Source organism: Oryzias melastigma, linkage group LG10 (assembly GCF_002922805.2).
Source record: "Oryzias melastigma strain HK-1 linkage group LG10, ASM292280v2, whole genome shotgun sequence".
Classification (NCBI taxonomy): domain Eukaryota; kingdom Metazoa; phylum Chordata; class Actinopteri; order Beloniformes; family Adrianichthyidae; genus Oryzias; species Oryzias melastigma.
In genome coordinates this window covers 8,986,920-9,010,641 of record NC_050521.1, presented here as the reverse complement: position 1 = coordinate 9,010,641, position 23,722 = coordinate 8,986,920, and the positions used below count along the sequence as shown (strand labels likewise).

At 42.6% G+C, this 23,722-nt stretch overlaps 1 protein-coding gene across 1 annotated transcript; it reads right to left on the bottom strand.

Moving 5' to 3' along the window:
* Nucleotides 1–423: 423 nt before the first annotated feature.
* Nucleotides 424–23,195, bottom strand: gpm6aa (glycoprotein M6Aa). Its single transcript, XM_024264605.2, has 7 exons — nt 22,743–23,195; nt 8,234–8,426; nt 7,964–8,120; nt 6,547–6,700; nt 6,103–6,179; nt 5,852–5,917; nt 424–1,993 (listed from the first exon to the last, which is right to left on the bottom strand). Exons 1-7 carry the CDS (start codon nt 22,777–22,779, stop codon nt 1,841–1,843), a joined length of 837 nt encoding a protein of 278 aa, XP_024120373.1. The 5' UTR covers nt 22,780–23,195; the 3' UTR covers nt 424–1,840.
* Between the last annotated feature and the right edge of the window lie 527 nt (nt 23,196–23,722).

Sequence of the window (23,722 nt, the reverse complement as noted above, 5' to 3'; positions counted from 1 at the left end):
TATTAAGGATTTTTAACCAATTTTACTACAAAATCTTTCAGAGATTTAGATCAACTTCAGCTCTCTTTCATAGTTCTTTAACAAAATTTCCTTTTGCAAATGTAACATTTTCCAAATAGCTTTTGCATTTTCAATGCAACTTTTCTAGTTTTCTTTTTAATCATTCAAACTGCTCTTCTTTGGAATAGTTGAGTTCAGGCTGACCTCTAGTGGCCGTTGTTAGTTATTACATGGATTATCATTCACCAGCTTGATCACGATCCCGGGTGTTTGCACACCCTGGGAATGAAACAGGTTTGAAGGTCCGAAAACTTTTGAAGAAAACTCGAGGTTTTAGATCTGATTTTTGCAAAAGTATAATCCAATCTGACATGCCAAACCCCCCCCCTCCCCCATCACCCATCATAAGAAAATCAGTAGGTGTGTTAACAAGTACACAAGTGAATTTTATTTCTGCAAGCAAATTTGATCATACAGGTCAAATAAGCCACTTCAAGCTGCTGGCACATGAAAATACAAAACAGATTTGATTTAAAGCCCGCTACTAAGCATCGTAGTGAAAGTACAAAAGACTAATACAGGGAGAGAGCTGACAGCATTTTTTCTGATCATTACAGAGTCGTAGTTGGAACAAGCTCATCACAAACTAAAAAGACACAACTTAAAGACTACAGGAGAACTGCTGCTAATATCAGGTTTAGAACTGCACATTTAAACAAAGGGCGGCTCCAGCGAGACGTGAAAAAAATGAAGAACCGGAGAAAATTTTGAGTCAAAAAGACTATACCGATACATGTCCATGCCACGAAAAACACCGAGAAATTCACAGTCTTTACTAACAGTACAGTTATCCAACTTTGAGTTGAACACCAATGCGCTTACACCAAGAGAGAGCACAGAAATGGTCCAAAAAGTGCAAGAAAGTAGCTTTGAGATCCTAGAAGAAAAAAGAAAAAAATCACCAGGCAATGAAGTGACAGGCCCCAGATGAACACACCAGGATTTGAAGGCAACACAGTCGCTGTCATGAAGGAAAAATACTGTGGCACACTTCAGTCACGCCTCCTCCCCCACCCAGGAGCCCCCACAGACCAGACCTGTGTTTCTGATTCACAGAGCCGGATGTCAAAATATTCCACGGCTTTCATTCACAGTCCTAAATATACTTTTAAAGTTCAAGATTATCACATACGATGGCATAATTTGTGTCTGATTGGTCAGCTCCATGTGTGAATCCCTCACGGGCGCGTTGGCCGCTCCGCAGGCTCAGCTCAGAGTCGGTAAATACACCAGCAGCTTTGATTCTGCCAGATGAAAAGATTCTCTAACTAACCACTCACTCACATTCAGAACATGTGCAGACACGCCTGTGCTTACAAACCCTTGAAGCCCCTGTTGACCTTCTCAGAAATTGGCAAAAAATAAATTATGAATGAAAAAAAGGATAAGAATAAAAAAGATTTGTACAGAAATGTCTGGAATAATAATAAAAAAAAGAAAACAGAACTGCTACTTGTGTTTCTATGGACTACACTAAAACTACTCACCTGCACTAAACCACTGGTACTCAAGAATAACACAACTGCCATAATGAGAACGTGACTCCATCCATGAGAGAGGTAAAGGGGCTTTTTTTAATTTAAAATGCTGTTTGTGGCCGAGGAGCTGAGTGTGACGTTCCCCCTCAGACCACTTTGTCATGAGACGCACCAGTGACATCAGCGGCGGCGAGGGCCCTAGGCGCCATCCGCTCTCCCCTCAGGAGGGGACGGTAGAGAGACGGAGAGAAAGCAGGGGGAGAGAGGAGGGAGGGAGGCGGGGCCAGGCCTCACGCCGCCGTTTATGTGTAGGCGTTGAGGCGCTCCTTGGAGCGCGTGGAGTGGATGTCGTGGAGCTCCTGCTCCTCTTTCGACTTGATGTCCTCGTACTTCTGCATCCGGCAGGCGTCCTTCACGTAGGCCCAGTTGGCGGACAGCACCATCAGGTAATGGATCTGTGGAGACACCAGGAGTTATCAGGAAATTCAATAAAATCTTATACATGAATGTTCACTGGGAGTGTTCTTCTTTATCGTACCAGATCCACATGAGAGGCCGCATTTGACTAATAAACTAAAATACTTCTGAACATTTAACTTCAAAGGAAACATCTTTTCTTAGACTTTTCAAGGTCATTGTATTTTTCTAGTACCGTATCTCCCACACCTTAGGGTGCACTTAAAAGCCTTAATATTTTTCAATAAATGATGACGGCCTGAACATCTAAAACAGGGGTGTCAAACTCCGAAAACGCTGAAGCTGAAATATTAGCTAAATGCCAAATTACTAAAAAAAAAAATTAGGTTAGCCAAAACAGCTAGCATGTAGCTGAAAAGATAGATAAACTTCAAAACAGCCTAAAAAGCTGAATAAAGGCTAAATTTGCCAAAACAACTAGCGTGTAAATATTAGTCTAACTCCAAAACAGCCTAAAAAACAAACAAACAAAAAAGAATCCTAAATTAGCCTAAACAGCTAGCATGTAGCTGAAATATTAGCAAACTTCAAAACAGCCTAAAAATTCTTAGTAAATCCCAAAATATTTCAAAAAGCTAGCAGAATGACAATTTCTAAAACTTTAAAACCTTAACATTTTAGCATAACAATGAATAATAAAAAGGCAGGAATATTATTTCAGAATAAATTAGCTCAAACCTTAAATAACTTTCAATATTTTACTCTCCATAAAAATATATTTTGTCAAAGTTATACAAGATAACATCGAGCCTTTAATAACAATAAAATAAAATGATCTGGATGGCCGGATACGGCCCTCCAGATCATTTTATTATGATTGATGACCCGATGTTATCTTGCTCTTGTAACATTGAAGCAACATCATGATTATGGAGAATGAGAGATCAGCTCCAAAGATCTTTTCTTTTTGGAACAGTTTTACATCACAAGTTTTAAGTTTAAGTTTTATTTATTTATATAGCGCCTTCAAATGGCCATTGGCCAAACAAGACGCTGTACATTAAAAGAACAATAAAAAACAACAGTTAAGATATTAAAAACAGTTAAAAATAAACTTTAAGAGTAAAAACATATAAATAAGTTACATAAAAGCGTAAAAACACCAGATAAAAACAAGGATAAAACAGTAAAACAATAAAACACACCAGCGGAACAGAGTCTCATGTCATGTCAAATGCCTGGCGGTAAAAATGGGTTTTAAGAAGTGTTTTAAAAATGGACAGTGAGGACGCCTGCCGAATGCTCAGTGGTAAAGCGTTCCAGAGCTTCGGTGCACAGATTGAAAACGCTCGTTCCCCCCTGAGCTTCCTCTTGGACCTCGGTACCTCCAGGAGAAGCTGATCAGCTGACCTGAGGCTCCGGGTCGGGGTGTAGGGACAGAGAAGCTCAGAGAGGTACGGCGGTGCACAGTTGTTTAAAGATTTAAAAACAAATAAAAGAATTTTAAAATGAATTCTAAAATTCACAGGCAGCCAGTAAAGGGTAGCCAGGATGGGGGTGATGTGGTCCCTCTTTCGCGCTCCAACCAGAACCCGAGCTGCAGCGTTCTGGACCAGTTGGAGACGTGAGAGGGATGACTGGCTAACTCCAAAATAAAGAGAGTTACAGTAATCCAGCCGGGATGTGATAAAAGCATGGATTACTGTCTCAAAATTTCGTTTAGATAAAAATGGTTTGGCCTTCACCAGCTGCCTCAGATAAAAGAAGCTGGATTTTACCACTGAGCTGACTTGACCGTCAAGTTTAAAATCACTGTCCATCTTAAAACCCAGATTTGACACGGACTGTCTGAGATGAGGAGTCAAAGGACCCAGCTCCACTGAGGAGGGGTCACAGGAGCTGCTAGGACCAAACACCATCACTTCCGTTTTCTTGTCATTGAAACTTAAAAAGCTGAGGGCCATCCAGTCTTTAATGTCTTGAAGACAAGACAGAAGTGGTGTAACGGAGCCTCCTTTCCTTATTGGTAAATAAATCTGGCTGTCATCAGCATAACAGTGAAAGGAGACTCCGTGTTTTCTCAGGATGGCACCCAGAGGAAGGAGGTACAGGGAGAATAAAAGTGGTCCTAGAACAGAGCCCTGTGGAACCCCAAACAACAGTGGAGCAGTTGAGGAGTAGGATCCCGACATGCTCACACAGACAGTCCTGTCAGTTAAATAAGATCTAAGCCAGTCGAGTGCGGTACCACAGATTCCAGCCAAACCTTTCAACCTAGACAATAAGATAGTGTGGTCCACAGTGTCAAAAGCTGCGGACAAGTCCACAAGTCCAAGGGTGTCATCATTCTCACTCATAGTGCAGAAAGTAATAAACACAACTGGGTAAAATAACTAAGAACCAAACAGGGTAGGCTGGGCTTAATATTTATGCAAAGATCATTCTAATGTTCTTTGTTTGATGTACTTTAGTTGATTTAGTGATAGTGGCAGATTAAATAAGTTTTCTTCTTTCTGCTCCTTTTCATTTATTAATTGTGAAATTAGTAAAAAAGAAACAGCCAGACAACAAAACACATAAAAAAAAAGTAATCATTTAATTTATTTTTGATAAAAAGAAGAAATGTTACGTTTATTTCCAAGCGTTGTTTGTTTTGTTTAGCACTATGTTCATATTTGGATAATTTTAACAGGATAACATTTATGGAGAAATCTTTTGTTTTTTATAAGTGTATTTTGTCATATAAAATGACATAAAAGTAAAGAAATTTTGTTTTGTCTCTTTTCAAATTTTGCTTATTTCTAACTTACTAGAGCAAGGTAACATCGGGCCGTCAGTTATAATAAAATGATCTGGAGGGCCGTATAATTTTGACAAAATATTTTTTTATGGAAAGTAAAATATTGAAAGTTATTTAATGTTTAAGTTGATTTATTCTGTGATAATATTCCTGCCTTTTTATGCACAGTTATGTCAAAAAGATTCAGACAGCACTAAAAATGGCCCATGCACTATATAGTGATTAAGGGGGAATTCGGACACAACCTGCTGGGTTTTCTCCTGGCTCCTCCCAGATCCATTGGCCCTCTGACAGACTTGTGACCTGAACCCCATGCACCTTCACCCAGCGGTTACTGGGATAGGCTCCAGCAACCCAAAAGAGGATTCAGTGTGTTTAGAAAATGGATGGATGGAGTTTGTAAAACTGCTTGGTTTCTTCAGCTGACCACCAGGTGGCAGCCTCATGTTGAAGTAAAAGTCTGATATCTGTTACCATGGCAGCACAGACCATAGTGACAGCATTAGCTGAGGCTACATCAGTCTTTGGTTTCTCAAAACCGGAGACGCTATGAAACAGCTGAGATTCAAAACCATATAGAAATGCTTAAGAACACTTTGCCTCCATGGGTGTCAGTGTTTACCCAGGAGTATGTGATTATGGGATGGATCGTCTGTGGAGCTGAGAATAAAACAGAAAAAAGGATGATGGCCAAGAGGCGTGCACCGCTTTAAACATCATCTCCCAGAAGAAAGCCGCTTCTCTTTTCCAGAAAATGGCTTCCCACCAATTACTGAATGTTGTTCACAACAATCTCAGAGCCTTTCTTCTCCCTGTTTCCATGACAACTGCATGACACAGCCCCCGCCTCTGCGAAAGGGAGGCAGACAAACTCTGTCTTACTGCGCCAAAATGCCGTCTCTCCTTTTTGCAGCTTTTCTCTGTCAGGTAAACAGCAGCTTCTGCTGCAGAATCTTCCATCTGCATCTGCAGAGGCCGAGGATGCCGCTGCTGCAGAACCGCGGAGGCTGCACGCCCCAACGCAGGATTCCTGCGTGATCCATCTGTCTGCAAACTGCAGCGCTGGAGCGTCAGCACTGTGCGTCTGGAGGCTCACCATTGCGATGACAGCAGCTCCGGCTCCAGCCAGCGCACAGATGAAGAGGTGGAACGTCATGTCCAGCTGCGAAAGACAACAAACCACGTTAGTCAACCAGGACTGATTCAAAACATCATCGACAAGTCGTTCTCCTGGGAGAAGATATTTGTGCTCTTTTTGGGTTTACTTTCACTTTATTCACACTCATTTGTTGAATTGCTTGTTTGAAATCTGGAGAAAATGAACAGCGAAATAAACATCAGGTTTACCTCGTTGGATTCACACATTTTGTAGAATTTTTCTGATCCAGCACAAACAGTCTTGGCCTCGGCGATCGGCACAATACCTGCAGAGGGTTTTAAAATCACTTTAAAGATTCCAAATGACATCATTCTAAAACAGTTTTAATCTGTAAGCACAAAGGAAGTGGACAGAAAACTGGTGAATGTTTTTTTGAGAAGTGTTTTCAGACAACTTTTCAGTCGGGACTTCATAAACAAACTGAAACAAAATAAGAAGTAGTGAAAACATTTATTTTATGAAAGATTTTGAAGTTTTGTAATTCAGTGATTTTCATTAAAGGATCAAATCCTACTTATTAATATCTTCACAATTCTCAATAAAAACAATATGTGGATCCAATCAATCCAAATGCAGATTTCTGTTCCTGTTGATTGATGAAGAGCCAACAAGCAGATGAAGGGACTCCTTACCATACTGGCGTGGATCCAGGCACAGCTCCGTCCCATCCAGAACCGTCGCATTCTGGCAAATATTCCAGATGTTGAAGTACAGAAAGACTGGGATGGAGGTGAAAGCTGTGACTCCAAGCCAAGCCAGCATGAAGATGTAGGTCAGCATGATGAACTGAAAGAGGAGCGGAGGATCAACATCAGACTCGACCTTCACTTCTCTAAAGACGATCATGTTCCTGAAGTTTATGATTGTGACGAATGTTCATCAGTAGATCTGCTGCAGGACCAAGAAGTCAAACTGATAGGAAACGGGCAGGTAGATGTCTGCACAAAAACTCAACGTGAAGTCCATAAAAACACCTGCAGAGATGTTTCATACAGCTGCTTTGAATAAGACCAAGACGATCGGATTCTCTGAAAAATGTTTGCAGAAACTCTTAGCGCACATGTTTGGTGCAGCTTGTTAACTCTTTAACACCTCCCAGCCAGCTAAGCCAAGTGGGACCCATGTGGACAAAGTTTTTGTGGTGGCCCACCTGTTTTTGCCCACATTACCTCTGGTGTCCAAGGACTAGCAGCTGGCGCGGCGCTTGCTTGCACTACCAGCACCTGGGTGAGAAGCTTACTAGCTCTTTTGGTCCCTGGCCGCGGCACTCGCTGGCACTGTTGTCACTTGGGCATGGTGTTTATCTAGTCTGCCGGCCCCTGTGTGTGGCGCTTACTTGCTCTGTCGGCAACTGGGAGCAGGCCCCGCCTGGTTTACCCGCCCCTGGGCTCAGCGCTTGCCTGCTCTGCCGTCCTCTGGGCGAGAAGTTCACTAGCTCTATCGGCCCCTGGGCGCGGCACTTGCCTGCTCTTTCGGCCCCTAGGCATGGCGCTCGCTCGCACTGTCGTCACCTGAGCGTTCCGCTCACCTGCTCTGTCGGCCCCTGTGTGCAGCGCTTGCTTGCTCTGTCGGCCCCTGGGAGCAGGCCCCGCCTGGTTTCTGGGGCCCTGGGCACAGTGCTCGCCTGCTCTGCCAGTGGAGCTTGTGACAATGACCCCTGGTGGCTGGTTAGAATTATGAACAAGCCCACTGAGTGCCCACTTAAACCAATGTGGACAACCACAGGTGGGTCCACCATGGAAACTGAGGACAAACCTATTTGGGGCCCACATGTTCAGCCCACTTTTAAACCCTATGGGACCAACTTGCCCTTGCTGGCTGGGCTGAGGCATCACTCATGACACTTAAAAATAAAATCCTTAACAGCAGAATCTGCAGGAATTACGTTGATCATGTTTACAATTAAAAAGTTACAGTAAATCAAAGAACACCAACACTTGAGCTCCAGTGTTAGAGGGTTAAACCGTGTTAACAAAAGTCTGGAAAGAGCCCATGTGACTGGTACAACCACGAACATGCTGAAACATGCTGCATCCGAGGGGCTCCTACCCAAGCGCTGACGCAGCGTCCGCAGGTGGTGATCTTGAAGTCTCCGTAAAGGTCTTTGATGGCTCCACTGGTGAAGAAGCCCTCCACCATCAGCAGGATTCCGTAGACGAAGAAAGCCGAGGCGATGCCGTAGATCACATACTTGATGATGTCAATCCTGCAGGAGAAGTCAAACCCTTTGAGAAAGTAATGCAGACATGCAACAGGAATTCTGGTGTGGGACTGAGGCGTGTACCGCTCCGTCCAGGCTGACCAGCCTTTGACACTCACATGGTGAAGACGTCCAGAGCGTCCACAGGGCTCCTCACCACCTCAAAGTAGTTCTGGAGGATGGTGACGGTGCCGGACAGGGCTTCATGCCCACAGCCGCAGAAGAGAGCCACGCCTGCATACAGAAGGATGGTGGCTACGAGGGACGGGTACGGGATCCCCCCCAGGCATTTGATGCAGCACTCCAGGCAACCTGCAAGACCACAGAACACCTGATTAATGCAGGAACATTCACGGAATCTTTACACTGCACCACAGACTTCCTAATGACCGCCCCTTGAAGCTAAAATCAGAGGTAGACTGGCTCCTCCCATTCCAGGTGAGCGGTTATCTGATTCCACACCTCTGATCTGTGTTTGTCACCTCAGATTTAGTTTAAAATAGAGCATTTGGCAACACACTGGCGGGCAACAAGCTCCCTGCTCTGCCCCCCACAACCCGCTCATGCTAGGTTGAGATGCGTAGAGTGGTGGTGGGGAATCGTAGAAAGGGGTCTGGCTCAAAACTGAGCTGGATAGCTCAAATATTGCTCGCCATTTTATTTGAATGTAAAATTGGGGATGACAAGGGCTGTAAGCTATAGTGGGAGAGTGCAAGTAGAGAGGTCAGTAATGAGGAAGGAAGGAGATGGTGGGGGAATGGTGCTCCACACCAACTCAGAGGGGGATTTCTAATGAACTCCTGCAGAAACTGTCCTAGACAACGATACAGGTGTTGGATTTAGGCTAAAAACAGCATAATTGTAACTATAAGATCACTGGGACGCTTTTACAATAGATCCAAAGATGATCAGAGTGGATTTTTTCTAGAAACGGTGAAGAAATGTAAAGAAAAACAAAGCAGACCATCATTGGTCTAAAGCAGTGAGAACAATGACAGCGTGGGAAGTGAAAGTGACGCCAGCCTGAGAAAAGGGAGGGGCCTCTGATCCAACCGAAAAGACTCCAAGGCTTTGTTTAGATGGTGAGCGTTCATGTGCAATAAAGCCCGACTGCAGAGCGCTCAGATTGTTGCCAAAATCTTTCAGAAGCCACTGTGGAGCATTGAGTGCAGCATCTGAACAGTTGCTATTGACGACCAACACTGAAGCGTGAACATTCAGGCATTTGCTCCTGAGCATTCAGACAGTCACTGCAGACGCATTGTTTCCTGCAGACAGACCCGCATGCAGCAGGTGCTGCAGCAGACAACGGTGGGGCTGCTGTGAGAGGCGGGCTTTGCTGACGTCACTGAGCTGTGATGTCATAGCGATGTCAGAGCGTCTGACCCTAGCCGAAGCAGGTCACTATAAATAGATTGTGGATTCTGACAGGACTTGTGTCAAAATGCCGTTTTCCATGCATTTCTAAAAATGTCTGAGACAAAGCAGCTCATTCAAGAAGTCTCGCCATCCTTTTACAATGAATAAATGCCACGTAAAAAACAGAAAAGTCCCTGGAGGAACCCCTCAAATCAGATCCTATCCACACACCAATGAACGACAATATGTCCAAGAGAGTGGAAAGTCTGCCTGAAAACATCCAGTTAGAGAAAAACTTAGAGATCTGTGAGATTTCTTGTGGAACATTTTGCCCAAAAACATGGCTTTTTAAGAGATTTTGGTGCAGTTTGTTATATTTTAGATGGTAATGCCAGTGACTGCACTGATTTAACTTTTAGACCAGGAAACCAACAATCCGTGGATCCTCACATTTGCTTAAACTCATCTGGTGTCAGGCTGCAGCTGAAGATGCAGACTTTTTCTCTGCAGGCACTTTCACCTCTGGGGGACCCTAAACCAGCAGTCCTCAAACTTTTTCTTGTGAGGGCCACATAACAGTTTTCTTCTCTGATGGGGGCCCGGGGTCGGTTTGTAGGCTAATAGAAAAAGTGTACCAATCACAGCCTAAACACAAACAATAAAGGTTTTCCAGAAAGCCACACATAGCCAACTTTTAAATAATTCATTTCTGTAATCTTCATAGCAAAAAATAAAAAAAATAAAAAAATACTAAAACATGTTAAAAACTAGATACATAACATTTCCTGCAATAATGCCAGTGTAAATGCTGTAAGCTGAATGTGGCTGCTGAAAATAGTGCTGATAACTAAAGATGCTGGAATTAATAACTAAAAGCAATGGAGCTAATAGCTAAGAAAGCTGAAGCTAATAGCTGAAATAGCTGAAGCCGGTAGCTAGCTAAATTATAAGCAAAATGCCAAATCGTCCTAAAAAACAAACCAAAAAAGCCAAAAATTGCCAAAACAGCTAGCATGGAGCTGAAATGTTAACTAAATGCCAAATTACCCTAAAACTAATCAAATTTTTAATTTTGTCAAAACAGCTAGCATAAGGCTAAAATATTAGCCTTACTCCAAATTAGCCTAAAAAAACATAAAAAGACAAAATTAGCCAAACTAGCTAGCATGAAGCTGAAATATTAGCTAAACGCCAAATTAGCCTAAAAAACTTGTAAAATGTCTAATATAGCCAAAACAGTTAACATAAGGCTAAAATATTAGCTAAACTCAAAATTAGCCCAAAAAGCTAAAAATAGAAAACAAAATTAGCCAAAACAGCTAGCATGAAGCTGAAATATTAGCTAAATGCCAAATTAGGCTTAGAAATGGTCAAATGTAAATCACTATTAAACCAATAAATATTCTCTCCTCTCCATCAGTTCAGACTGCAGAAGGGTGACGTCTCGTTCTATGTGGGTCCTGATCAGTGTTTTTGATAGTGTGTGGGCAGCAAATGGGGCCAAAAGGGGAGGCGGGCCCGATCCGGTTTGGGACCCTGTCCTAAAGTGTTTCCAGCCCAGCTTAGATGGAGTCTCTCCACTGTCTCCACTGCTTCCTGGGTCTTCCCCGGGGGATCAGCCAGTCTCTACTTTAGTGGGTTTGAACAAGAGCTTCTGTGCTGCTGACAGTTACTCAAAAACATTTTAAGTTTAGGTCAGTTTCTTGAATTTGTGTTAATGAGTACGTGGTCTGAGTTGCTGTTGTAGGATAACTTTAATCATGCAGCAGGCGGTTTACAGACACAGACACGCAGAGGAGAAAAAGTGGGTTTGAAACTTATACTGGGGGGTGCTCAGTCAGCGGCCCCTCTGGGTTGATTCATGGAAAATGGTCTAATTGATCAATGAATCTGTAATCCTTTATAGAAATTGCAGATCTCACTAAAGATCCACTGCAGAAGAAACAAACTCTTCTGCCTGCAGAGCTTCTTTCTCCTGTCTGTGCTGTGACTCAGTGTCATCGCTCTCTCCGCCATGCTCTGCAGCACCAGTGTGCTGTCCTGTTGCTCATCACAGCTTTTCCTGAGCATTCAAAAGCTTTATGCTCTGGCTGGATAAACCCAGGAAAGCGAGATTCTTTCACAGCTCTGGGCTTCCTGGGTTGGGTATTTTGTGTTAGACGGATCCATTCTTGTGGATGTGTCTCCTTTAGTTTCTGCACATCCACGTTGATGGAGTGTTTCTGCTGTTCCCTTCCTCCCACAGATTCATGAGCTCTTTAGTTCTGTGGGAAGCAACAGGACTCATTGATTCACTGCTGCTACTGATAAGATGAGTGGGAGCGATAAAGTTTGATCACTCTCACCCTCCATGATCTAGATCCAGTGGGATTTCCACTCATCTGATGCTCTCGCTAAACTGTGAGGATAAATGTGGACACAATCATTTATTGCAGCAACAAAAACTCAATCCTCTGCTTAATAATTAAAAACGAAGCCTCTGATTGACTTAGAACAGAAGGGAACAGCTGTTACTCCCAGAGGGAGGAAACTCTTACAGGCTTTGCTTTGATCACCTTAAAGGTCTGCTGATGAGATCTGGAGCTGCAGCCTGAGAACATAAATCATGACAATCTACAGCAGATCTGAATCCATTATGTAAAACAGGTTTTTGGGAAACTGAATCACTATGGTTTGAAAATTCTGTGCTGAAAATCTAAAACCATCAAAGACAAATGAGTGAAGAACTATTCCAAGAGATTCTTCATCAAACTGTATAAAACAGTATAAGACAATTCTGAGCAACAATACTGAAGTGAGGAAAAAATCCGTCTGTTGTCAAGAAGCTGAGAAAGAACATCAAAGATTTCAGAAATGAGAAAGCTGTATGATGATTACAAGGATCTCAAAAGTGGTTGTGAGTCCTGTTAAGAGGCAGGTGATCACCTAAATCCGGAGTGTCAGACACATGGCCCGCCAGATGGTTTCATCCAGCCCAGTCATGAAGAGAAAAACATATAAGGATGCTGAAAAAAACGAGTTTCTAGCCCATTCCATCCTGGAACAGTTAAGGCTCTTTAAAGGGAAAACCAAACCCTAAACCAACTTTTTTTGTCTGTTGATCTCTATAAATGAGCCCTTAAAAGTGCTGTCTATTGTCATTGCTAAATTGTTGACAAATGAAAATAAACTTGTTCAATTCTTCAAAATATCATCAAAAAACGTCTGTGTGCTGCCCCTATAGGTTGAAATGAGGTATTACATTTGAATTTCATGATTGGTCAAAGCATTTAGGTCCCACGTCATGATCTGCAGCTCCAGTCATGATAACAGTCCTGTTCCTAAGCCCCGCCCCTCTGACTGGATTTTTCCATTTCGGCTGTGGGTGGAGTCAGCCTCCTAGTTCCCGGTTTGGTTACACTTTAAAGCAGGGGCGTCAAACTCAATCGCACAAGGGGGGGGTCTCTAATTAAAAATTAGTGCAAGATAACATTTGACCATTAATAACAATAAAATATAAATGATCTGGAGAGCCGGAGAGCAAACTAAGCACGAGACAGGCATAGCAAGAGGTCAAGAAATAAACATAATAAACAATGTAATAATAAGTGTTGAGACATGTTTTCCAACTAAAAACAAAAACAAAGCTACAGATAACACGTTGAACATGGGTTCTTTTGCTTTTATGTTTCTGCCCACTTGAGAGCAGACGGGTTGAATGCGCCTTCTGAACCAAAATGAGTTTGACACCCCTGACCTAAACGGAGACAAGAACATTATGGTCATTCAAACAAAAGATCTCCAAGAAGAAACCATGTGAAATAAACTAGAAACTTTGACCCAACCATGAACCTCCTACCACTGTGCTGAGACATAAGAGAATAAACAGGAGTAACAGCTGCAGAGAGAATTAACCAAACTATCGTCTAAAGAGACAGATGTTTCCTGAAGGGAGCAGAAACAAATGAAAGAAGACAAACAACAGCAAGAACAAATGCTGTCAAAGTTCATTTAAACCGACAGCAAACTCAGATAGTAAAAAACAAATGCTTGAGGAATCATCCGTGTAAGAGATATATCAAACAGAGAAATTAGAGACAAAAGTGAAGAAAACAGCCTCTGTATAGGGTCACAGTGAATCAGGACAAGAACACTGAGGAAGGAGAAACCACAAATCAAAGACAAAAACAGGGCTGAACATCAGCATAAAATAGAAGAAGACACAGAATGATGGAATGAAGAGAGACCTCCATGAAATGGAAATTGGAAAAAAAAAGCATTCATGAAGAAGAAGGAAAGGATGAAACAGACATGTAAGTGATACAAAAGAAAGAAAAGAAACTTGTTAAAACTGTTTAGAAAGAGGCTGCAGGCTTCCTCTGAAGCACAGAGAAATCCGTCCAATCACCTCTCTCGCTCGTCTGGGGTCAGGCAGGATGGTGAAGGGAGTCACGCAGTTTTGGATACAGATGTCCTGGATCCATTTAGGGTCAGTGAATCGGATTGTCCAGAATTAATCAAAATCGACTATGACCAGCAAATAGTGAAATGAATGGAATCATTGTTAAAAGGAATCAATCCATCCCTACGTTCTCGTTATACTTTTGTGAGTATTTGTCTTGGCTATGTGAACCTTAAGGCCCATTGGTTGTCAGACACCTGATTATGTGACATTTGATCCCCCCTGGGAGAAATGATGAGTTGTATTTAAGAACCATTTGGTGGTCTAACTTTTCAAACCCTCAATGCCAGGAGGTAAGAAGAAATTATTTAAGACCACCCTTAGAGTATCTGTGGGTTTAAACTCACGCTTACTTATTTGAAGCATTAGTTTGAATGTAATTATTACTAGTAATTTCAGATCTTTTTTCAATCCATTTATCCATTTCTTACACTTATATGGAGCGGGGTCTCGGGGGCAGCATCTGATGTTAATACATTTACTTTCAAAAGCCACTAGCAGCAAATCCGTAGAAATTTCCTGGTGTCACTAAAGACTTTTCTTGAGTTTACAGATGAATTTGAAATTTGTTGTTCTGCTGTCTGCCCTAACTTTGAGCTAAATGGAAAACTCACATCTAAATGTTAAATCTAAGTCTGCCTAAATTTCAAATATTTGTTGTGTTTGTAATTAAAAAAAGGTGCTGCTTCAGCGAATATATATACTCTATATATATTTGCTAAAAATAAATGTAGAAAAAGTATGTTAAATCTGAAAGTTGAATGAACATGTCAGTTTGACATTGACCATCAAATGAGTCTTAAAAACTTATATACTGTCAACAGCTCCAGTCTTTAGAATTGTCAACTTGCTATAATGGCTATAATTATTATAAAATACAAATAACTTTATATTGCTCCCTTTGAATTCAGTAGAAGAATCACCCTTTGGGTGGGTGGAGGTCTCCTGCTCCAGGTGAAAGCGTTCAAGCATCTTCAGTTCTTGACAAATGACAGCAGCGTCCTCTGTGATGTCATCAACGGTCTGTGGTGGTGAAGAGGGAGTCAACGCCACATAAATGTGAACACTGGAATTACACCTTCATTTGCAGTCCATCTAACAGCCATTTTTATCTGCCATGCCTCGTGTTACATCAGCATGTCAATGGGCATGGATTGGTTTTTAAGACTTCTGTTAATATATGTGGCCAATTCAGTATATTTTCCTAATGTTTTGTTTCAAAACTAAATTTAAAATTAATGGATTAAAGATTCTATTAAGACTCAAGATTCAAGATTCAAGATCAACTTTATTCATCCCCGCAGGGAAATTCAGTTGTAGAAGCAGCAATCAATAATAATGAAAAGCACAAAACACCATTAAACTGCTAAAAGAAATTAAACATTATTATTATTAAACATTTTACAATATTTTGGCATTTATATTTCTATTGTATGTTACCTTTTATATTTACTTTTTAAATCTAGTCTCTATCTAAAAGACAAATCTAGCCCTTTTAACATTGATGAGTTTATTTGATTATTTCGCCTCTTAAAATAATGACACAAGTCTGTTTAAGTAATAGTCATTTTTTGGGTTAGTTTTGGAAAATAAAGAATATTTCCAAAACATAAATGAACATGGAAACATTTTTCAAAAGACAAATAATATAAATTATTCAAATTATTGAGCCAGCCTAAAACTTTATTTATACATCAGAATCCGGGTGGATGGTCATGGTTTTCATTAAGGGGTTTGTCCTGTCTCTGATGTTCTTAAAGATGATTAAGAATCAAAAATGTAGATTTCAACTTGGTAGCCGTTACTTTCACTTTATTTCCACCAGACTAAAGAAGACTAAAATGCTTCATGTAGTCAGGAGTCAGCGCTCTGTCTCCGCCTCTGGTCACCAGCGGGAGCCATCTCCAGAGTATTGAACATACTACACCTCCCAGCAGCCCGAGCTTACTGTTTCTGGATGCCATTCACCCGTCTCCAATCTGATAATCACTCATCTGCTTCTTAAGCAGCACACAGCCTCGCTCTGTGTGAAGTATTGTTTGTGCCACCCTGTCTGCATTACTGAGCGTTTCATTCTGGACCTGATCTTCTGTGACTGACCCTGCTACATCTCTGATTGCATGCCGCCTGCCCTGACCCTCACCTGCACTCTGACTACTCTACTCTCTTCTTGGATGATCCATTGCTCATGATTGATCTTTACCTGTCTGACTCTGATGTAGCTCATGTAGCTTAGTTCCTGTCTGAACTAATAAACCTGCTGCACGTGGAACCGGCTGTCTGCCTGTTTGTGACACATGCTAAGAAAATCCTGCTGTGATTTTACTATTTCTCTAATAATTTTGTGTTGTCTGTTTTACCTAAATCTTTAACTGGGACACAGATCACAGCAGATGGACTGTTTCTGCTGTTCTCTGAGAGAACATGTGAGGATTCTAGTTATTGACTGGAAAAAGATGATTATGAAAAGTTAATTTGTGGTTAAAAATCAGAAGCAAACAATATTTTCCTTTTTCAACTAAAATACTTTTCAAAACAAAATGCTACATTATTTAAATGAAATAATTGATAGGTATATCTTTAAATACTTGAAACGATCTCTGCTTTGTTTTGAAACATTTTAAAGAACCTTAATCAGATTATCATCTCATAAAGGTTAGTTAGAGATGTTGGAGACCAACATGAAACGGGGATTAGCAGAGTTTCACAAAGGATTTAAGTGTTTTTTACACAAACGCTGTTGTTTAGTGAGGCCGCCTGATCCTGAACACGGCAGTCCAACGAACTGAAGGCTCTGGCCCAAAATAAAACAGAAAGGCGTCCTCTCCGGGGGTCTCTCCATCTGTCAGTGTCCTATCAGACAAGTTGAGGAACACCAAATGTCCCAGTCAACCTCTCAGATCAGTCTAGAGCTGACCCGTGTCCATCACAGTACACTTAGGATAATCAGTGAAAATACTTTGCTTTATGAATCAAAGCATTCGCTTCTGGATCATCAGAATTGCCTTGCGTTTTTTATTTTCTGCACAAATGTACTGGATCATGAACCGAGCTAATCCAGATTGGAGTGTAGAAATCACATTGCATGACTTCATTGAGCTTCCAAAAGTTTCTGTGATTTTACAGCAAAAAGATCAACAGGAAACGGGGTCAAAGGTCAGTATTAGAAGACGAGGTGGTGGGAGTTACACAGACAGGAAAAGACTAGCCCTGAACCAATGAACTGGACTGAGTGACTCCTCCCCCTGGCGTTCCAAATAGGAAATCCTCGCTGGTTCCAAGAACCCAAAATCCCATAGATACTCAGTGATTCTATTGTCAGAATAACCATCCTCGCTCGGATATCTTCTTTTACATATTCTTGATGATCCTCGTCTTTTTGTGATATTTTTTTCAAGATTGAAAGTTATTGAAGTTATAAACTGACCAATCATCTGCCTCAATAAAACTTTGTGGTCTCGTGCTGAACGTTCAAAACGTTTGATCATCAGATTTCATGTAGTTTTCAGTGGTGGGGGAGTGGTCTTCCAACAAGCTCACTCCTGATTGCTGAGAGCGGTTGCCAAAGAAATGTTGCCTCAGACCAACTCGGACTAGTCACTGCTTACTGATATTGGTTCCAGCATGGTGGCGTCCATATCACGAAAAAATGGCGACTGAATTGACCTAATTTCATTGGAGCCATAAGTCAACCATTTTCTATGGGTGACTTCACGCTCAGTCATCTGTAGATGGTTCACACAGAAATGTCATGTTTTTATTCTGTTTAGTCTGTTATAGAGAGACAAGACAGCAGACAGGCTGTGTGGGGAATTCAGGGTTCAATTCTGGGGGCTACAATGAGCTGATCCTCAGGAGAGACACTTCACACACCCCCTAAAGGAGGTCTACGTCTCCCTGGGCTGATTCCCAGGGCGTCCGGCGTGAAACTTTCTGCCAAAGCAAATGTGCAGCTCAGTCACAACTGCTTTGCTGTGGCGGCTCCTGAGCAGATTTCTGAAAAATGGAGAACATCTCAGAAAGTTTGATCTCATAGTCTGTATTTAGCTGCTGCAACCTCTCATTAAGAAACCAACATGGGTCAGCGACTTTGCTACAGTACGGATAATTTGATGTTTTTGGTATCTGAGCCAATTATGTAACACCAACGTGCCTGTTTTAACCCTATAACACCAGAGCTTTAGCTCCAGGGTTTACACTCTTTCAACTATCATAAAAATATCGTAACATCTATCATAAAAACATTTTCATTGAAATAAGTCTTTAAATCAGTGTGTGAATGGGTCTGTGACTGTGAAAGCCCTATACAAGTATACGCCATTTACCGTTTGGGTACCCTTTAAACAAAACTGCAAACACTGTAGTACTCTACAAGTCAGAACATAGTAGAACAATGAAAATGCATTTGTTTGGAGTTCTAAAATACTTTCTCATTGCCCCCTAAAGCCCTTCTTCTCTTGTTTTTTGAAGCCTATTATCCGTGTACGGGGTAACACAGTCGTGTTTTTGGCACATTATTAACACTATCCATCATCAGGAGTTCTCATCTTTGCTACTTTAATGTGTATTCGCTTCATATCTGTTCAACCTCCTGCATTCCAGTTTTTATGCAGTCATAACAGGGAGGGTGGGGGGGCGCTTGTTGCTACGGAAACCTTCTTAAAAGTTTAACAATGAGGTAAAAAGTAATCACATTTTTGTTCCAGGCACCCAGAGGCATCCAGTCATCATGGCCGTCACGTCTGCGCATGCATCAAGCATCGCTCGCTAGTGAAGGAGTTTGGCGGGGGGGGACCTGTTCGGACCAGGAGGGGAGTGGGGGGATGGTGCGCCTGTGTCAGGATGAGAGTAACAGGCGCACATTCGCCGACTTGCTTTTCTTCTCCCTTTTAAAGCCCCCCCTCCCCCACAGAGAGCACGTCTTTTTTCCCAGCCCTCCATCTCTGCGCATGTTTAATCAACCAGTATGGTTGCCATGCCAACCACAGTGCAAAATCTGAGAATAGACCGGGTACTTCAGAGCAGTGACCCACTTACTGTATGTCAACAAATTCAGTGGGACAATAGTGAATGAGACACATTACACACATAACCCCCCGGGGGCAGAGGGGATGTGGGAGGCCAGCTCCATAGCTGAGCCACTCATTTCTTTTACTTCATTTTTGCTGTTTTTAATCTAGATTTTTCCTGGAGGAGGCTGAACTTGACAGCAGAGGTTGCCCCCCACCGCTTGCAGGAATACAGGGACCAAAATGTGTGAAGCTGAGCAGAAAGAGCAGCAAACGTAAAACTTTCAGCTTCTGTCTTCTAATTGGAGCTGAAATCAGCTTGAAGGTTTTGTTGGCCCACACTGTCAGACGCAGCCTCCAAACCAGCACTAACAAATAGATCCTCTCACGCTGCACAGCCTCGCACTTCTCACTGGAGTTTTCACATCTTTCATTTCACTGCTGTGCTGCAGTGGAACACACGGACTGAGGTTTGAACGTGAAGCCTCCTTTATGACTCTGATAATAAAGCTTTAATGGGCGGTCTCTCTGTGATCATAAAACATGATGAGTACTTGAAAAACTCATTTGTTAAACGTTAAATTGGGGAGATATTCTTTCATGCAAAACAAGAAGCCTCTGTGAACCTTTCCACTAAAACTCCCAGCAATTGTTCGGGGAACAATTGGAGGAACTCCCTGGGCCTCGTCTGGTCGTATTCAGGACAATGAGACGGCGATGGAGGGGGGCACGAAGACGGAAAGGTGATGGAAGAGCCCTTCTGTCATAAACCTTCTCCTGATGTGTGTGAGTGGAAGTTAACATGCATTTGCTCCACTTCCAAACGATCCAAGATTCGCCGCGTTCAGCACCTGTCGAGGCTTCTGGTTCAGTGCAAACGTTTCAAAAGCTGAAGAGGATCAACATGACCTGAAAACAGTTCGTCTTGTTTGACAGAAACGTCTATTTTGAGGCTCATAGAAGCAGCAGCTGCTCAGCAGGTATGTGCACGACAAGCCCAATCAGAACTATCGAACAGAAGGACAAGCTGCGCCCCGCAGCACCGGCACTTGGCTCGGGAAACACTAACAGGTGCGTCTAGCTCACTTTTTCCACTCAGACTCCACACCTCAAAGGTGAAGTCAGTCCAGAATCCTGGTTTAGTTTGGAGCTTCTCTGCAGAACGGATCTCTCACAGCTCCGTTCATAGAAGTGCAGACCTGCCGTTCAGCAGGGTGTCAGTTTGCTCTGTTATGCTTGGCCACTGTCACACGTCCTGCATTTGGCGGGGAGCTGAAGTGAACGGCGCCCACCTGGCGGATCTGACTCACAAGAGGAGATTTGCAGCCTCAGAAGAGGAAGACAGAAGGCTGTTGGCATGCTGAGAGCGCACTCAGTGACACCTGCACCCCTCATCGACGCAGACCCCCTTCAAGCTTAAGTTTCAACTTATTTATGTCCACAGCTTGTCTGCTTTTCTCATTCCAAACCACAGAGCCTTCATCATCATGGCAGAGGAAAGAGAGTGCTCACTTTTAGGAGGGAAAGACCTGGATTAGAGTTAGGAACAGACATGAAATCAATGTGATGTGGATGGAAAGTGGAGAGGAGAGCTTCAGGGTTCTGCTGCCTCTTCAGAGCCGTCAGCATGACCTGATGATATCCTTAACTGCTGGAGAGGCCAGCAGGTCCATCTCTGGATCAAAGACCAGCTCATTTGCTCAAATACCCTCTTCAGAACACATTTAAAGACCCCCTTTTACATTTCCAAGTATTTCTCCTTTTAAATCTGTCAATGAAACTGTCTTGGACAGACTCTGAATGAATGATCTTCTTTCATCAACAGCTCTGCTGCACATGCACTAAACCCTCATCTGTTCCTAGTGTCTAGTTCAGGTTCTGGAGAAGAGAAGATGGTATCTTCACATTGACTGCAGTCAAATGAGCCGCCGTTCACATTTCTGTGGTCAAATCAGCATCACTGGATTTTTGGTGTGAGTTTCATCCAATACTTACGGTAGCAGGACTGAGAACGCTGGAAAATCTCCACCAGACTCCACGGAGCTTCTTGATGTGACCACGGAAATGTGAACGGCGGCTCATTTGACCGCAGTTGGAAAGGATTGTAAATCAATGAAAGAGCATTTTGATGTTAGCTTTGATTATTTTATCAAGAACTCTGAGAAACCAATGATTGAATGTATTGATCACAGTCAATAAACATTGGAGAATTAGCTAAAAGAGTCTTTGGTGAACTGGAAGGAGAAAGAATCAGGATTTTGGAGGAAGTTCTGTCCATGAAGATCTTCACTTCCTCGTCCAGCTGACATCCGGATCAGAACCATACGGCTGGACATTACCCAGATTGATGGATGTTTTAATGTAGCAGCGGTGAAGATTTATGCTAGAGAGACACAGAGCTATCATAATCAGACGGGGGGGGGGTTGCTCCAAAAGCCACGCCCCCTCAGAGGAGATTTTGAAACAGAGACTTCAGATCAACATGAAAAATTGCTTTTTAAGACATTTATGTTATGGGATATTGGGTAAAAACTTCAAAATTTAAAACACTACTGTGAATGTTTTTTGTAATAAAAAAAAAAAGTGAATTTAAGACATTCACTGAACCTGATTGAGTGTTTTTAGATTAAAGCTTGATTTTGGCAGCTCTACTAATCTGATTCTGGGGTGAAGAGGTTTGGAGCTCATGGTCCACAAAACACTATGAAGTTGTGCTTTTCGCAGATGATAGACACACAAATGTATGTTCATTCTAGTTTATTTTCACATACATTCAAGAAGACAACAAATACTTTGCTGGTTTATTTACTTTCTATCCACTAAAATAAACAGTTTGACTCGATTACATTTTCAAACTGACGAATGTGACTTTCCTGAGTGATCTTTCTGAACTTCTACATTCAGTTGGTTTGTGTATCTGCAGTTCAACAGCAGAACAAAAAATATTTCTGCACACTTGAACATGAAAAGCAAGAATCCAGTCACCAAAATGTCAGAGTCCTGCCTCTGCTTCCTCCTGAACGTGTCTCTGTCAGCTTCCCGCATCTTTTACTTTAAATCTCCTGTGTGAGTCACAGAGTCTGAGGATCTGTTCCACTCAGACAGAGTTTTAGGAATGTTATCAGCAGGAGTTATTACAGCCTCTGCAGCTCCTGTGAGTGGCGTTGGGATGCAGGAAGGGGAAAAGGAGAAAAGCACAAACACATGAAGCCATGCCTGTCACATGAGGTAAATCTGAGGTGGAGGGGGGCAGTAGAGGCAGAAACAAAGGCTTTTATTCTCAACACAAAATCTTTGCGTTCATCTTGTGACACTCCTTCCTCTCTAAATCCACAGTCCTGCATCATATTTGAAAATGAAGCTGCCGCTCTTCAGCATTCATGAATCGTTTGATGAATCACCCTTGCAGCAGACAAGGAAGACATTCAGGGGGTGGGTGGGTGGGTGGGGGTAAGTACAGCATTTCTATTTTGCACACAGAAAACATTGCACCTTCCAGAGGGATGGCTGATGAAATCTGCGGCTCATTTGGACACAAAGAGCTGACGGACAGGAGTGCAGATGCTCAGCTTTCACCTCGTCTCTGAGTGTTTCCCTCAGCCCCCCCGACAAGCATGAATGCTTCATCAAGAAAACAAAGGCAGCCCAGCATCGCTACGCAGCTCACACCCATCTGAAGCCCAAACACAGACGTGCATCTCTCACTGAGAGCCGAACTCTGTGCACAAAGGATTCACCGCAAACAGCTGCTCCCATGTTCAGAGCGGGAACTGCTACCAAATAAAAGCCCTTTGAGTGATTTATTTTGAAAATCCTTACCTTTCTGGCTCTGCCCCTCATCCATGTCTTCTTCCATTTTGCTGAGTCTGCTTTAGAGCACCTAAATGTGTGTTTAAAACAACAGTTTGGGTTTCAATGACCCTCTTTGTCTGCGTAATAATCCACAAAGCGCCTCTCCTCCCTTCTTTTGCCTCGCTCTCGGTGAGCGCTGAGATTGGCTGTCAACTGTGGTTTCTGTCAAGTGTCAGAGCGATGCGAAGAATCACAGAGCCTTTGTGGTACTGTCCATTATGAGCTGCCGTGGAAAGTGCTGAAAACCTCCTTGGTCCCTGCTGGAGGAGGAGGGGGGCTGGAGCGAGCAGGAGGTGGTATCAGGCGGCAGGAAAGTGTGTGTGCGACAAAAAAACGTTTTTTTTTTTCCCTCCAAAGGTCTAGATTTGAGGAAACGGCAGAAGAAAACCAGAGAAGCTCAGTAGAGATTTATACTCTCTGACTGGCATGTGAACAACAGCGCTCATGAGAGTTACTAACAACACTTACTTTTAAACACCCCCAGCTCCAAGATAAAATGGTTAAACCCTGTCACCACCCACCACCCTGCCCCTCACAGAGGCAGCAGCTCTTCTGCATTAACCCCACATCCCCTCCGATGGAGAATTGATTTCAAAATTGGACGCTAATAATCGTATTCGTCACGCAAATTCAATTATCCAGTCACCAGTGAGGTGTTTGTGGAGTCAGCTCATGCACTCTGCACGTGCACAGAGACTCTCCTGCCTCACATTTCTGTTTGGTTATGTTCTCAAACTGAAGGGGGAACTGCAGAATTCCTCTTTCAGTTGATAAGAAATTCAAATTATGGAAAGCGTGTTCGGCCTGCAGCCCCTCCTCCCTGGACTCTAATCTGGCTTCCAGGTTCCTGAAGTTCTGGACCTCCATTATTCATGGAGATTACCTACAGTAATCTCATGTACCTCAGATTACTGTCAGTAATCTCACATGAGGTAATTGAATTGGTG